The sequence below is a fragment of the Podarcis melisellensis genome, assembly GCF_964234715.1.
Source record: "Podarcis melisellensis genome assembly, chromosome: 17".
Classification (NCBI taxonomy): domain Eukaryota; kingdom Metazoa; phylum Chordata; class Lepidosauria; order Squamata; family Lacertidae; genus Podarcis; species Podarcis melisellensis.
This window is the reverse complement of record NC_138534.1, coordinates 35,191,002-35,206,795: the sequence shown is the minus strand read 5'-3', so window position 1 is coordinate 35,206,795 and position 15,794 is coordinate 35,191,002. Positions and strand designations below refer to the sequence as shown.

Sequence of the window (15,794 nt, the reverse complement as noted above, 5' to 3'; positions counted from 1 at the left end):
TCTTCATTCTTCTTCTTCACCACCATCACTGATATTTGAAAGGTGCTCTGGGAGCCAGAAGAGCAAGGCAAAAGTCTTTTAAAAAACAAAAAAACAAGAGCAAACACACACACATATAATTTTTATTAAATCTTCTGTTTTGCAATTTAAAATACTCATTTTACATCCTTAGGATATTAATGACATCCCTTCTTCTTTCCATGGTTCATTTTACATATCACAAATCGAAGCTTGTCCCTAGCGGCGACCCGTAGACGGCACAAGGCAACCGTGAGGAAGGAGGTTTGTCCCTAGCGGGCACCCGTACAGGAGAGCGGTGCAGCGACGGGGAACGAAGCTTGTCCCTAGCGGCGACCCGTAGACGGCACAAGGCAACCGTGAGGAAGGAGGTTTGTGCCTAGCGGGCACCCGTACAGGGGAGCGGTGCAGCGACGGGGAACGAAGCTTGGCCCTAGCGGCGACCCATAGACGGCACAAGGCAACCGTGAGGAAGGAGGTTTGTGCCTAGCGGGGACCCGTACAGGAAATCGGCTCAGCCGCGGTGGGCGGGAACAGGAAGGCCCTTCCCGGCGCGCGTTCTAGCCAGCGGCCTTTCGCTCCAGCCGAGCCGGGAGGGGAGACGCTCGCCTGAGGGACGCGGAGGTGCGGGAGGCCATGTTCCGCATCGAGGGCCTGGGGCCCAAGCTGGACCCGGAGGAGCTGAAGCGGAAGATGCGCGAGGACGTCCTCTCCTCCGTGCGCACCTTCCTCATCTACGTGGTCGCGCTGCGCATCAGTGAGTGGCGGGCGGGCGGGCGGGCGAGGGGAGAGAGGCCTTGGGGTCCGGCCGGCTCGGGCGTCGCGAGGCGCCGCCGTGGGGACAAGCGAGGGCAGGCGGAGGCAGGGCCGGCCCAAGGAGGGTTGGCGCCTGCAGCAGCCGGCCCTAGTTTGTCTAGGGAGGGAGTTCCAAAGAGCAGCCCAGCCAAGGCCTTTTTATCTTTTTTTTATATAATTTTTTATTAAAGTTTTTTTCATACAAGAGCATATTAAACAAACAATATCAATTTTTATAACATCTTTTCATTCTACTATGGACTCCCTCACGCCTTCTGCTTCCACTTACTTCATTAAAAAGAAAACTTTTCCAAGCAAATTATCATTTTGTTTGTAATCTTCTATCCAATAGATTTGATTAATCTCAAATATAAAATATAATTTGATGGTAGACAGTTATTTCTACTCTGACATCTTTGTTAACATTCAGCCAAGTTACAATACTTTTGTAGATAAATTTTAAATTTCTTCCAGTCTTCTTCAACCCTCTCCTCTCCCAGGTCTCGGATTCTGCCAGTCATCTCTGCTAGTTGCATATAGTCCCTAACCTCCAAACAAGCTCAAGGTCCAGCCAAGGCCTTTTTATCATCTCATTTTCCACACACGCACAAGGAGTCACAACTGGGTGCAGCTACCCACAGAGCCTAGGACTTGCCCATCAGAAGGTCAGCAGTTTGAATCCCCGCAACGGGGTGAGCTCCTGTTGCTCAGTCCCTGCTCCTGCCAACCTAGCAGTTCCAAAGCACGTCAAAGTGCAAGTAGATAAATAGGTACCGCTACGGCGGGAAGGTAAACAGTGTTCCCGTGCGCTGCTCTGATTCGTCATGCTGGCCACATGACCTGGAAGCTGTACGCCAGCTCCCTCGGCCAATAAAGCGAGATGAGCGCCGCAACCCCAGAGTCGGCCACGACTGGACCTAACGGTCCAGGGGTCCCTTTACCTTTACCAATGGTGTGCTTCTGTTGAGATCTGTGAATTTGAAAAATATGTACTTGAAACATTGCATGTTTTTTTGGGAGGGAGAGAGGCCAGATGTACCTAAATGGAAAGGACATTTGATTATGTGTTATTATTATTTGAATTTCTATATCACCCTATACCCAGGGGTCTCAGGCGGTTCACAGAATAAAATCAATATATAAAACCACAAAATACATAATAAAAATAATCCAGTAACCCCCGCCCCAAAAAACCCCCCACACATTTTAAAAGGGCATCGGATGTAAATCAAATCAACCAAAAGCCTGGTTAAAGAGGAATGTTTTTGCCTGGTGCCTAAAGGTGTGTAATAAATTACGTGTTCCCCATAAATTGTTCCCCATAAAGTGCTGGCATACAGATGACTAGCTCCACAGCAGTGCAAGTGGAACGTCTGTGCAACCTTCTGGACGCAAGAGGGAATGTTGCATGGTATGAAAACCAAACCACTGCTGTTTTAAGAGAGCTCTCTTTATGACACACCACTTTTTGGAGACGCGATTTTCACTCCACCTTGTAGATCCAAGATGCGACTGAATTTAATTCATGTGGCAGATGCGTCTCCAAACTTCAAAACTCCCAAAGCTCAATTCTACAAAGAATTTTTGGAAATAGTAGGAATGAAAATCCCATTAGAGCCACACACACTTAGCTTGACTCCTTTTTCTTTCTGCGTCTCTGAAGCCAGACAGTGGGCAAGACATGATGAGAGCAGCCTTGTAGGCCAGAGATTCCCCACTAGAGTTGTAATTGCAGTGTTAAGATATGAAAATTCAAAACACGAAGTTGTTTTTCATCAACTCATGGTAGGTAGGTACAAATAGCTCACTTGTTTTTGCTGGGACGCGAAATGGAGATTCCATCAAGACAGCAGTGAGACGAGAGAGTTGGGCAGCTGTATGTTGCTTGAAATTAATATATAGATTGAGTTGGAGAAGGGAAGAGCAAACATATTGAGAATATTAGAATAATAGATACATTTTCTAGGAATGAAAATGTAATTGGCTAGATTGAGTATTCGAGGAGAGATGCTCTAATAGGTATATAGGAATGCTTTATGGAATAACTGTATCAGAAGCAACCAGTGAATATTGGGAGATGCTCAAGTGTAGAACTAATGTATAGTTCAGAAGCTTCATTTGTTCTAGCATGTGGTTGACCATATTCTGTGCCAATGCACAGTTAACTTATGGAATTCACTGCTATGTGGTTATGACTACAAACCTAGGTGGCTTTAAAAATGGGTGTATGCTTCTTTCTTCAGCTCCATTCATTTTAAAGAAGCTGGAAAGCATATGAAAACAAAAGAACATCAAGGACGGGCTGAATGGAAGACCCAGGCGGACAGTGGTTGCTCTCCCATTGAATGAGCTGCAAAGAAGAGGCGCTGTATCCTGACAAATGCATCCAGACATTTCCTACTGAAATATTTGGAAGATTGTAGAAGAGCCGAAGAGAGAAAGCCAATAACCGTTATTTACATGTGTCAGTATGCGGTTTCTTTATGTTTGGTACAAATTTATTGTCTTTCAGAGATTATATCAACCGATTTGGGAAAATTGCTACCTGTAAACAGAGTTCTTTGGAGCAGAGCTTATCTCTGAGGTGTTAATGATATGGTTATCACCAGAGTATCTCATTGTATCCTGTGCAATCTCGGTGGTTAAATCTTGAATGGCTGAAATAAAATGTGGCATATGTTCTAACATGGCATTCTACAATTACAGTCATTATAGAGAATTTTATTCAAGTTGTTTCTGGGCAGACAAAAAGAAGCCATTTATATCAATATGAGGCTCATGAATGAGAGCTAGGGTTAGGCGTGACAGGGCTGGCAGCATTACTCCCCATACCACCATTGGGAACAGCCATATCACAGTGGCTTCTATGCTAATGCTTGCAGCATATGGATGGGGCCTGAGATGGCTTTTTAAAAGGATTAGACAAATTCTTGGCAGATGGGTCAATTAGCAGCCAGAATACCTAAATGGAACATCCACAGTCAGAAGAGGCATACTTTAAAGGGGCACCTGGCTCTTGGGAGACAGAGTGCTCATCTTGGTTTGATTCCACAAGGCAATCCTTGAAACTATTAACAGGCTGGCAGTCTTATTAGTGAGTCTTCCTTTCCCCATATCAAATAGTCAGTGATGCCAGATTTACTATAAGTGAGTTAAAAATCAATGATGTACCATGTCAATTGCTCTCCTTAACGGAGAAAAGAAATTGCAGTGTATGAAAGTAGCCACCAGGTGTCAGCAGCCAGTAGCTTTTTCTTCGCAAAAAGCTAGCGTGGCTGTTTTAAAATAGCTATTTCAGCTGTCGGTCATGCAGATTAGTGTAGATTTCTTTGATCAGGAATGAAACCACTCTTTCAAGGCGTTGGAAGGAGAGAAATCACAGATCTGCTAGAAAATTGTGCCTTGTAAGCAACCACTATTTTGGGAAGGAAAGCTATGCCTACATTTCTCATGCAGACTAATGCTGAGAATGAAAAATGTCTTCTGTTTAAGCATCTGAAGATGCTGTTTTGGCCCACAAGTGCTACCAGAATGACTGAATTTGCCTGAAAGTTTGTAGCAGTGTCACAGCACAATCCTATCCTTACGTGGAAGTACGCTCCATGGAATTCAATGGGACTTATTCCTAGTTTAGTGTATGTAGGATTACATTTTTTTTTGCCTGCCCTACTCTTCTGCCTTGCTTAAATTATGCGTGATAGGTTAAAGGCATGGGAGTATGGACAATGAGGGGAAAGGTTGCAATCCTTTTCTTATTTAAAGATTAAACAAAGACAACTGACAATGCACTGCCAGAAGCCAAGACAACAACAAATAGTCTTTCTTTGGGTTTACTTTCAAAGATACAAGTATTATAGTTCTACTGTTGAGATTTGTCTTTTATAGTAAATTGCAGTGAGAAGCCAGTGAGACGAGGAGAGGGTGCTCGGGTGCTGTTCTAGAACTACATCTGAGCGGCAGTACAAAGAGAAAAATTAAGAGTGTAAAAAACCAACCATGCTTTTATTGAGCATTTATTACACCATTCACTACATGCCCAGTATTAATCAGACGCTCTAAGAAAAAGGTGTGCAAATTGCACCATTAATCAATAAGAATATCAAAATGGTATCTTCTAGTCTTCAGCAAGCTAAGAAAGCAAATCACTATTCCATGGGTTTCTAGTCTGCTTGGCTCTGATTCCCTCAGAGGTAGTCCGATCACTTCATCCTAGAAGGGAGGGATGGAGGGGAAAAAAACAGTTATTGGGTGAGATCATCTGGAGATGCATAGAATCATAGAGTTGGAAGAGACCACAAGGGCCATTGAGTCCAACCCCCTGCCAAGCAGGAAACACCATCAGAGCACTCCTGACATATGGTTGTCAAGCCTCTGCTTCAAGACCTCCAAAGAAGGAGACTCCACCACACTCCTTGGCAGCAAATTCCACTGTCGAACAGCTCTTACTGTCAGGAAGTTCTTCCTAATGTTTAGGTGGAATCTTCTTTCTTGTAGTTTGGATCCATTGCTCCGCGTCCGCTTCTCTGGAGCAGCAGAAAACAACCTTTCTCCCTCCTCTATGTGACATCCTGTTATATATTTGAACATGGCTATCATATCACCCCTTAACCTCCTCTTCTCCAGGCTAAACATGCCCAGCTTCCTTAGCCGTTCCTCATAAGGCATCGTTTCCAGGCCTTTGACCATTTTGGTTGCCCTCCTCTGGACACGTTCCAGTTTGTCAGTGTCCTTCTTGAACTGTGGTGACCAGAACTGGACACAGTACTCCAGGTGAGGTCTGACCAGAGCAGAATACAGTGTCACTATTACTTCCCTTGATCTAGATGCTATACTCCATTAAGACTACTAACCTCCACCCAAAAGTTGTGCAGCAAAATCCACTTTGAAATTTACTTTGGCCAAATTAGAGGGCCACATTGATACGGAAATTGTAGAAAACCAAGTACTACTATTCACTTCTCTTTTAAACCCATTTTCTGATTGCTTTCTCTCTCAGATTGTCTCCAGGCTGTCAGTATTTTGTGGTAGGGATTAACTCTATGAGATTTTCTTTCAAGTGGATATGTTATGCTAGGGCCACATGACACTTTAATTGTGCAAACCGAAAGCATCTGCATGAATCTCCTGCAAAATACTGACATGCCTGGAGGCGCACCTAGAAGATGGAAGTACTCAGTGCATAACAAGAATCTTTGCTCTTGGAGAATACTACTTCCAGCAACATGATCCACTCTATTGTGGGAACAGTGCAAATAAGAAAACCGCTTTCCCTATCTATCCTCCTGGATTTTGGAGCATTTACATTCAAAGAATAATCTCAATGCTCGCTTGCTGACTTGTTTTGAGCCTTATTAACCCCCTCCCATTTGATAGCCTCAAAAGGCTTTCAAAGCAGCTTGCAGCGCTGTGAAAACGCAGTAGTTGCAATAAAATCACATTTAAATGACAAAGTCTGTCGCCTGAAAGAACATGTCACAAAAAAACCCAACCTGTCAGCAATAAATTGGGAAAAACCTGTCTATATGTCCACATTTCACCATGTAAAAAGTAGTTCAATAATGAACACTCCTCTCTAGGAAGGAAGTTCCACAGATGGGAGGAGAATGGAGTGCAATTGTTTTATCCACCCATTTACCTGACGGCCAATAGGCAGAGACACTTTAAGATGGGCTTCCTTAGTTGATCTTAAAGTACATAGGGGGGGAGCAGACTGAGAGGTCCCCTGAACCAGGTGTGATATGTCCTCAGGTGTGATGGTGCCAAACTTGTTGACACCATCTCACAACACACTTTATCCTGCAAGGGGCTTTGAAAATGGGATGATGAGCAAAATGGAATCCCTCTACAATTCCTCTTTTTTTAAAAAATAAATATTTATTTGGTTTTTCAGATTAAAGTTTTTCAATCACATATCCAACAAACAACATAAAAACAAGCTTCCAAAGAATTTCCTGGACTTCCCTCCTCCCTTTTGTGGGTCCTATTATAAATCATTTCCTCCTGCATCTTTTATAATAATCCAAATCTTTTACATCTCCATTATGTCCAAAATTCCCATTGAACTACAAGTGTTATTCCAGGGACGTCCAATTCCCAAGAGACTGCAATCTACTCCCAGAAAAAACAAATGGAAGTGATCTACCAGTGGTTTTTTTTAGGGGGGGGGAGTTCAGAGTTGTCAAGCTTTTTTTAGGGGGCAGCGCAAAGTTGTTAAGCTTTTTTGGGGCATAATCCATCAACTTCATCTGCCATTCTTCTCTGGTTGGGACTTTATCTTCTTTCCATCTCTGGGCCAAGAATCCCTCTACAATTCCTTTTACCTGTCGTCCGTAACTACACTAAGCTGCTTAAAAACGAAGCCTTTGTCTTAACCCCACAATCCTGGGGAAAAAAACCTTAAATACATTGGAATGAAGCATGATAGTAGACCAGGAATTTCATGGAGGTGAGCGTATAATTCCAAGCAGGTGAGAGAGGGAGGAGGGATGGATCTCCGAGGAAAGGAATCTCATCCATCTGCTGTACGTTATTCCACTAGCTTGTTTGGGATAAGGCTTTTCCCAAACTGGCTTGCTAACTAGTATTTACATGCTAGTTGCTGAGGAGGGATTTCCCACGTTTGGACAGAAACACTGGCTGCCAGCCTCTTAGTGCACTATTATGAAGGCTTATTTTTAAGGCTGTTCTAGAAGTTCCTTGGTATTCATCCCTCTGCCTTTCTCTCCTTGAGTTGAAATTAACACTGTAAGCTCCTCCGGGCAGGAACCTTTTCATTAAGAACACCATGTAAACCATGTACAAAACAGTGCTGACTATGACCCAAGCTGGACATACACAATGTCTCAAAATGGCACTCCTAGACTCAAAGAGCACTAGCAGCATCAACATTACCTCGCTACTTCATGTTATCCGATGCCGGGAAATTACCCCTCTTATTTTTGCTTTGCTCTAGGACTTTAATATTCCCCTCTGCCTGTGTTTCTCCCACCATGTTTGTAGCATGGCACTGGTAAATGCCCTCGTCTTCTTTTGTCAGTGGGTTAATCTGGAAGGGAGACAGACACACAAAGAAGAAAAGGTGAACCGTAGCAACCAAAAGGGTTAGTTCCTGCCTGTACAATTCATAGATTCAGAATTCACGGCAGCTGCCACAAGGGAAGACTGGTGGGTTTTTCCCAGGGATATTCTGCAACACTGATGCAATAACAATGGATTTATACCGGATAGTCCACACATCATCCTGCTCTATTTGTTGTTCAACAATGCTGTTCCACTACAACAACAACAACAACAATAATAATTATTTAATATTTATACCCCGCCCATCTGGCTGAGTTTCTCCAGCCACTCTGGGCGGCTTCCAATCAAGTGTTTAAACCAATAAAGCATTAAATATTAAAAACTTCCCTAAACAGGGCTGCCTTCAGATGTCTTTTAAAGAGAAGATAGCTGCTTATTTCTTTCACATCTGAAGGGAGGGCGTTCTGCAGGGCGGGTGCCACTACCGAGAAGGCCCTCTGTCTGGTTCCCTGTAACCTCACTTCTCGCAGTGAGGGAATCTACTGCTGTACAGAAGGGCACTCTTGAACTATATAGTGCAATGGGAACTTACCAAAACCCAGCCTGTGCTCTCATGTTTTGAAGGACCACCTCGGACCTGCACTGCCATGTTGACTCTGTCTCCAGGAAGTTCTTCTAAGAGCTTCACTCCCTTTGGGGACTCCGTGACCTGCAGAGTTTTAGCAAGGTGAAAACACAGTAGACACAGGCTTTAGGCCCAGATCCGATTGTAAACCCCACCCTCCATGAAACTCAGCTTTCCCAGACATTTCCTGGGCCATAAAATTGGGTGCTGTTTTTGCATTTGATGTTAGAATTCCTGCTCCATGATTGCAGTCATGGGATTGTTGTCTATCACATGACAGTGTATGTTTTGACTCCACAGTGTGGGAAGTGACGGAGACAGGATGTTTGTGTCAATGTGTTCCGTGAAGTGGGACTATTGTCCTTTGTTCTTTTTCTCTTTGCTGTCTGATGCTAGAGAGAGAGGGAGCCATGTTGCAGTGCTCCGTGTGTGTTGATATGTAAAGAAAGTAGATTAGCCAAAATGCTGAGTTGCTGAGGTCTGTCACGCAAGCTGCGAAGACTCTGCGGATCCCTAAGTGTGCCGTCGTCTGTTGGCATCAGTCACTGTGATGTTCGGGCTAAAGAAAGCTTTTGAAGCTCCCGAACGATTGACCAGGAGGGAGAGAACATGCCAGTCGGGCATGTATCCCTGCCAGGGTCCTACATGAGTATAGGGCTGAACTCCTGATATTTGAATCCCCTGGTTCCTATTGCTAGTATTGTAAGCAACCTTGAGTGGTGCTGCTATACCACTTCAAGCTTGTTCGGTAGAGCAGGAGACTTAATCTCAGGGTTATGGGTTTGAGCCCCACGTTGGCTAAAAGATTCCTGCACTGCAGGGGGTTGGACCAGATGATCCTTGTGGTTCCAACTCTACAATTCTATGATTCTAAATTTGATGTAAACATCTAGGCCATCTGAACTTCTTGGTTATGAGAACAGCCTTCCTTAAGCTAGTGCCCTCCAGATGTTTTGGTAGAGGCTGATGGGAGATGTAGTTCAAATACCTGGAGGGCACCAGGTTGGGTGAAGTCAGTTGTAGGAAAACCAAGATCTGGAGAGGACAACAGCCCATATATCAATTTCCAGATCACTGGCTCTGCCTGAAAGTGAAGCTTCATCTTCTATAATAAATTGATTTTACAAATATAAAATTGTAACAATATAACCATCCACATTTAAAGATTCCTCCGAATATCTAGACTTCCCATCTCCCCTTTCATGAGTCCTAACCTTTTCTGCTGAATCATTTTCAATAGTCCATATTTTATACAACTCCATTATCTCCGCAGTAATTGCTACATTGCAAGTGTTAATACAATCCTGCTAATGTTTTCATCTGCTTACAGTGGTCTCCAATATAAATTACAAATTTCCCCCATTCTTTGTTAAAGTTTTGGTCTTCTTGGTTCCTGCATTCCTTGGTTTCCGGTCAGTTTTGCCATTTTGGCATAGTCCCAACAGTTTAATTTGCCATTTTTCTCTGGTTGGGACTTTATCTTCATTCCATCTCTGGGCTGATAACATCTGTGTGGCTGCTGTTGCATACATGAAAAGTCTTTTCCTTTCCCTTGGAATATCAGCACCTACAATTCCTAATAAAAAAGCCTCTGTTTTTTTTTTAAATAAAAGTTAATTTGAACATTTTTCCCCAACTCATTATGTATCATTTCTCAAAATGACAGAAGCTTCAGCATCTAACATCAGAAACAAGGCTGGCTCAGCTCTAGATCTCTACCCCATAAAACACTTGGCATCTTTCACATACCTTCTTCCAGGTGATGATGGGTGTTGGGACAGCTTTCACTTCACAAGACAGGTAGACTTGGGCTCCAGTTACATTGTGAATCCTCTTTGGGGGTACAACAATAGCGGGAGCTAGAAGAGCGGGGGGGGGGGGAATACATGCATTTCAGAATGGCAGTTTCGTGGGCTTGTCATATATGTAGTTCTTTGGCATAATGAGTTTTGTTCCCCCCCGCCCAATAATATTTATTATTTTTCATACAAAAACATAACAAAAGAGAAAATAAACAATAATAAAAGAAAAAAAGCAAAATGAAAAGAAAAAGAAGAAGAAAGAATATAAAACATAAAATACATCCAATCACCTCGTAAACTAAAACTTAATTCATTAATTAAAATCCATCTTCATAAACATATTACTTGACTTCCTCTAATCTCTTCCATCTGAATTTCTTAGTAATTATATATAGCAGTTTCCAATATCATTATTTCATAAAACCATATCCCAGTCATAATCATATTTCCTAACTTTTCTTATCGTACTTTTTCTTATTTATTTACTTAGTCCTAATTTAGTCCTAGGCCTAATTAGGCATAATGAGTTTTTCTAGAGAACGGGAAGCTAGCTAAAAAATTGATTGGCTACACTTTTTGTTGTGCTTAAAGTATGCTAATTCTTTGTGTTAAGGCAGGGCAAATAAAATTCATCCATTGGCTTTAGGACTGTGTTTAGTTTGCTGCTGCCCTGGAAAAAAAAATATGTCCAGCAATTTATAGCATGCCCCATTTACAAAATCTGAACGCCATAAACTGCTACTTTTATTTCATTTTGTTCATCATCCAAGCCCTCGCGGTTATGGAGCTGCCTTTGACAACAGAAAGGGAAAAGAAAAGAAAAAGAAAATGCTCTGATTGATTATCCAGCACGTGGAGCTGTGTCCCTTTCTCACAGATTCAAACTGTGTTTCCTCATACTGGACCCAGACTGCTTCTGCATAGCTTTCTTCCTGCCACTACTGAACTGTTTGCAAGTTGATTTCAGACCCTGGAAAAAAACTATTTAAAAAAATTGAGCATGAAGAGAGGGTGCATCAATTAATATTCGGGACAACCAGAACAATGATGGGAAAAGTAAAACCTTAGCTGGATTTTTATTCACGGCTGCAATAATATTAATTTCTAGGTATTGAAAATATTTGGAAGGCCTCTCTATAAAGGCACGGTATGAAAAGTTGTCATTTCTAGCAGCTTCTGAGCAGCTAACCACTAAAGTGCGACAATTTAGGGGACAAATTTAAGAAGGCAAATTTTACGCCATTAGTGTAATGAGGTTGGCTTGAGATTCAGGAAAACACCTTCGCCCAACTCCTCTTCTTGTAAGGCCTCGAGGAGACCATAAGCACTTGTTCCCTCAGACTAACCACAGTTTGGCTTTATGTCACGAGTGGACCAATTTGGGTTAGATTCAAGTATAGCTTATTAAAGCAAGCCAAGATCAAGCTACGGTTTCTAATCCTGGCCTGTTTCAGCAGACCGCAGTTGAAACAACCTGTTGTTCCCATTCCCATAAAGCCACTTCCGCCTTAAGGAGGAGGTGGGGTTGCAGGCTCTCATGACCCCTCCACTTGAGTAGGGCGTGTGGTCAGCCCTGTGCGATTGGGGGGATTCCTGGCCGCGTCACTGCCCAGGTGACCAATCCGATTGGTCTGGGGTGTGTGGCCTGCTTGATTTAAGCAGGACGCATCGGGGAGCTCTCCCCTTTTCGCGCTTCCAGCTGCTCCGGTTTTCCCACCCTCCCGCCCTTTAAGTTTTTCATCTCTTGACCTTGCTATGGACTTCAGTTGGTCACTGTTGAGGGGCCTGGTAGGACTTTTCCCACTTGGCAAATTGGCACGGGCCATTGGGTTTTCACCTACCTCGTAGCAAATTGTCACAACTTTGTAAGGTTTGGCGGTTAGGCATTGGAATATTGCTGGAGGAGAGAGGTGGGGAGGTAGCGCCATCACCTTCCCGGCACATTGAAGGGTACTCCGTTAAAGGATTCTGGGGTGTGTGGCCCTGTCCGAAGCCTGGGGAGGCTAGGGCCTAAGGCACAACCCCTAGTGGTGACCCTGGGGGAGCTCCTAGTTGATGTGCATCAGCAGGACTCCCCCTACTGGTGCTTAACCCTTCCCAGACTCCCTGCATGATGGGCAGGAGTCAGATATAGTCAGTTAGGTCCAATGCCTAAGCCAATACAGTGGTACCTCTGATGCATATGGGATCCGTTCTGGAGTCCTGTTTGCACCCTGAAGTGAATGCAACCTGCGTCTGTGCATGCGCGGGTCGCGATTCGCCACTTCCGCGCATGCGCATGATGTCACTCTGTGCATCTGCGCATGCGCGAGCGGTGAAACCCGAAAGTAACACGCTCCGTTCCTTCCGGGTCGACGCCGAGCGCAACCCGAAAATGCTTATCCCAAAGCTACTTCAACCCGAGGTATGACTGTACCGCTCACAATCTGTAGCCAATAAAATTGTGGACTTTTTTACCCCATTAACCGAAAATACTGGTGTCAAGTGTCTTTATTCAACTTCGGGGGGGGGGGCGGTTGGGACCTTGCCACGCAATGCAAAAAATGCATTTGAATTGGGTTGCAAGTATTCTGCAGTTGCATCCAGTTGCGATGTTCTTGGGTCTCTACGGTCAGCTCACTGAGCAGAAGAGCTTTCATCATGGGAAGAAAAAATGCTGCGACGTCTGTGGACCAACAAAGAGCTTTTCATTGAGTTGAAACTGGTTTGAGAGTGGGGGATCACTGTCTGTGAAGCACACACAAATGTATTTTGTGTCGTGGTTGCTTTTGATCAAGAAGGTTTTGTGATACAACGGCAAAACCTTATTAACCAGAAGTAAGAAGGGGCTGAGCGTGCATTGCATACCATCAGAAGCAAGTCCTCTTTCAACCCAGCTTCACTTCTATGAATATCTCTTGGAGGGCTGGGAGGGGCAGAGTTGCGTTTGTCTGCCAAGCCTGTGGCACAACAAAGGGAACGCAACGGTTCAGGTGTCTTCATTTCCCTACATTTCCCCTCGTTTTATTTCACGCAGAGTGCTTTGTTGGCGGTATCTATGGCAACATTTCAGAACAACGGCAAGCTTCTTTTGCGGGGACACCCTGGCGAAATTAAGCCAATTTTCTTCCGGCTTTTACGACGCCGAGGAAGACGTGGGCTCCCTGGATTCCCTCGGCATTAGCCCTTTCAGACGGCAATTATCTCAGGGGGAGACCTCCGAATCAGTCTCTGGAAGCACAATGCCAACCCTGCTAGAGTTCCCATCACTACGGAGCTTAGCTCTCCGGAATCAACATGGCGGCACGTCTTCCATGGGGCTGCTGCCATCGCACCTGCCACACGCCACAGATGCTGGGGGAATAGAGGACAGGGCAGAGGATGCCTTCAGCTCAGGAAATAGAAAGGACACGGGGCTTCCTTCTCCATTGGCACCTGTCCCTGGCTACACAGCTCTTGGGTGGGTGGGGGGGGGGGGAGAAAGGAAGGCCATCTGTTAGGAGCTCTCCCATCTGTACAATTACCATTGACAAATGAATATTTGTATTAATGCTACTTAACTGAGTCTGTCAGGAGATGAAGCGTCCCATACAGAATGCAGAGTAATTCCCTTTGGATCCCAGGATTAATACCTGCTGAGTCCCTTCTGTTCCAAGATTTTTGTGTGTGTGGGTTTTGTTTTTTTTGCAGTGTGTATGTGTCTAATGGCATAATTGTTCACACCTGCTTTGAGGTGCGGTTGTCCCTCAGATGTAAATGTAACCTTTTGTGTACGTGTGTGAAAAACCTGCACCTGACGTACAGAGGGCACAATGGGATCTTGTTTTATGGTTCTTCCAGGGTTTAATTGTCGGCGGTTCATCGTGCAACCCCTATCACTGCTCTTGGTTTGCTGAAAAGATCTGAAATATGCACCAAGGAACACAATCCAAACCACCTGCACAAATGCAAATGTTTGGGCTCTGTCTAATAATACAGTGGAACCTCGGTTTTCAAACGTACCGTATTTTTTGCTCTATAAGACTCACTTTTCCCCTCCTAAAAAGTAATGGGAAATGTGTGTGTGTCTTATGGAGCGAATGCAGGCTGCGCAGCTATCCCAGAAGCCAGAACAGCAAGAGGGATTGCTGCTTTCACTGCGCAGCGATCCTTCTTGCTGTTCTGGCTTCTGAGATTCAGAATATTTTTTTTCTTGTTTTCCTCCTCCAAAAACTAGGTGTGTCTTGTGGTCTGGTGCGTCTTATAGAGCGAAAAATACGGTAATCTGTTTCAGAAGACCGTTTGACTTACAAAACGTTCGAAATCTGAGCTGCAAAGGGTGGTCTGCCAATTCAATAGGGAGACTGTCCTGGGGTCTTTTGATCAAGGGCAGTATATAAATCGAATTAACAACAACAACCCTGATAATGTCCCTTGATTTCTTCGATGGAGGGAAGTTTGTATGTGTGCATGGGGGGGGGCAGGACCTGTCTGTTGGGAAAAACTCGTCCTCTGCTTGGCTCTGTCTAGCAGATTCGGAATGAAAGGTCTCAACAACAGGTTTTTGTTGTTGCTTTTTTACAAATTTATTTATTTACAGTGGTACCTCGGGTTAAGTACTTAATTCATTCCGGAGGTCTGTACTTAACCTGAAACTGTTCTTAACCTGAAGCACCACTTTAGCTAATGGGGCCTCCTGCTGCCGCCGCGCTGCTGGAGCACGATTTCTGTTCTCATCCTGAAGCAAAGTTCTTAACCTGAAGCACTATTTCTGGGTTAGCGGAGTCTGTAACCTGAAGCGTATGTAACTTGAAGCATATGTAACCTGAGGTACCACTGTATTTGGTTTTTCAAATTAAAAATTTACAGAGCTATATCAAACATAAATAATAAAAACAAGATTCCAAGGGATCTCCTGGACTTCTATCCTCCCCTTTGTGGGTTCTATTATTAATTATTTCTTCCCGCGTCTTTTATGATACTCCAAATCCTTTACCTCTTCCAGAATCAACCTTAAACTACAAGTGCTGTTCCAATCCTACTAATGATTTTAAAGGTTTGCAATGGTCTTTAAGATAAGTTATAAATTTTTCCCATTCCTTGTTAAAATTTTGCTCTTCCTGGTTTCTGACTCTTCCAGTCATTTTAGCCCTTTCAGCATAGTCCATTAACTCCATCTGCCATTCTTCTCTGGTAGGGACTTTATCTTCTTTACATCTCTGGGCCAGTAACATCTGTGCAGCTGTGGTCGCATGAATAAAGAGTGTTTTCTATTCCTTTGGGATTTCGGCACCAACAACAGTGGTTTAAAATTACTTTCTTTTGACCCCAAGTGCTCTGAAAAATCTGTCGAAATCTTCACCAGAATGCACCACAACATCATCCAAGTGACCTCAGTGAGCGTTTCAATTTTAAATGCTTTCATTAATTATACTTTTAGTTAAGTATTTTTATTTATTGACTTGATGTGGGGGGGCAGCTGCCTCCCCCCAGCTATGCCCATATATATGTGCCCAGAAATGTCAGAATCCTGCATGGCTGGAATGAGTCTCTGGTCATATTCACAAGTACAGTGG

The 15,794-nt window shown here is 43.9% G+C and overlaps 2 protein-coding genes across 2 annotated transcripts in view; one reads left to right on the top strand and one right to left on the bottom strand.

Moving 5' to 3' along the window:
• Positions 1-527: 527 nt before the first annotated feature.
• TOMM5 (translocase of outer mitochondrial membrane 5) lies at positions 528-3,498 on the top strand. Its single transcript, XM_081894991.1, has 2 exons — positions 528-775; positions 3,057-3,498. Exons 1-2 carry the CDS (start codon positions 655-657, stop codon positions 3,089-3,091), a joined length of 156 nt encoding a protein of 51 aa, XP_081751117.1. The 5' UTR covers positions 528-654; the 3' UTR covers positions 3,092-3,498.
• Positions 3,499-4,797: 1,299 nt separating this feature from the next.
• The window catches only part of IGFBPL1 (insulin like growth factor binding protein like 1), a 33,386-nt gene continuing 22,389 nt past the window's right edge, over positions 4,798-15,794 (bottom strand). Inside the window, exons 2-5 of the mRNA XM_081894759.1 lie at positions 10,208-10,317; positions 8,426-8,542; positions 7,705-7,858; positions 4,798-5,022 (exon numbers count right to left, since the gene is read on the bottom strand). Of these exons, the coding sequence (XP_081750885.1) occupies positions 7,709-7,858; positions 8,426-8,542; positions 10,208-10,317 (377 nt within the window). The 3' untranslated portion in view covers positions 4,798-5,022; positions 7,705-7,708. The remainder of the gene's footprint in view (positions 5,023-7,704; positions 7,859-8,425; positions 8,543-10,207; positions 10,318-15,794) is intronic.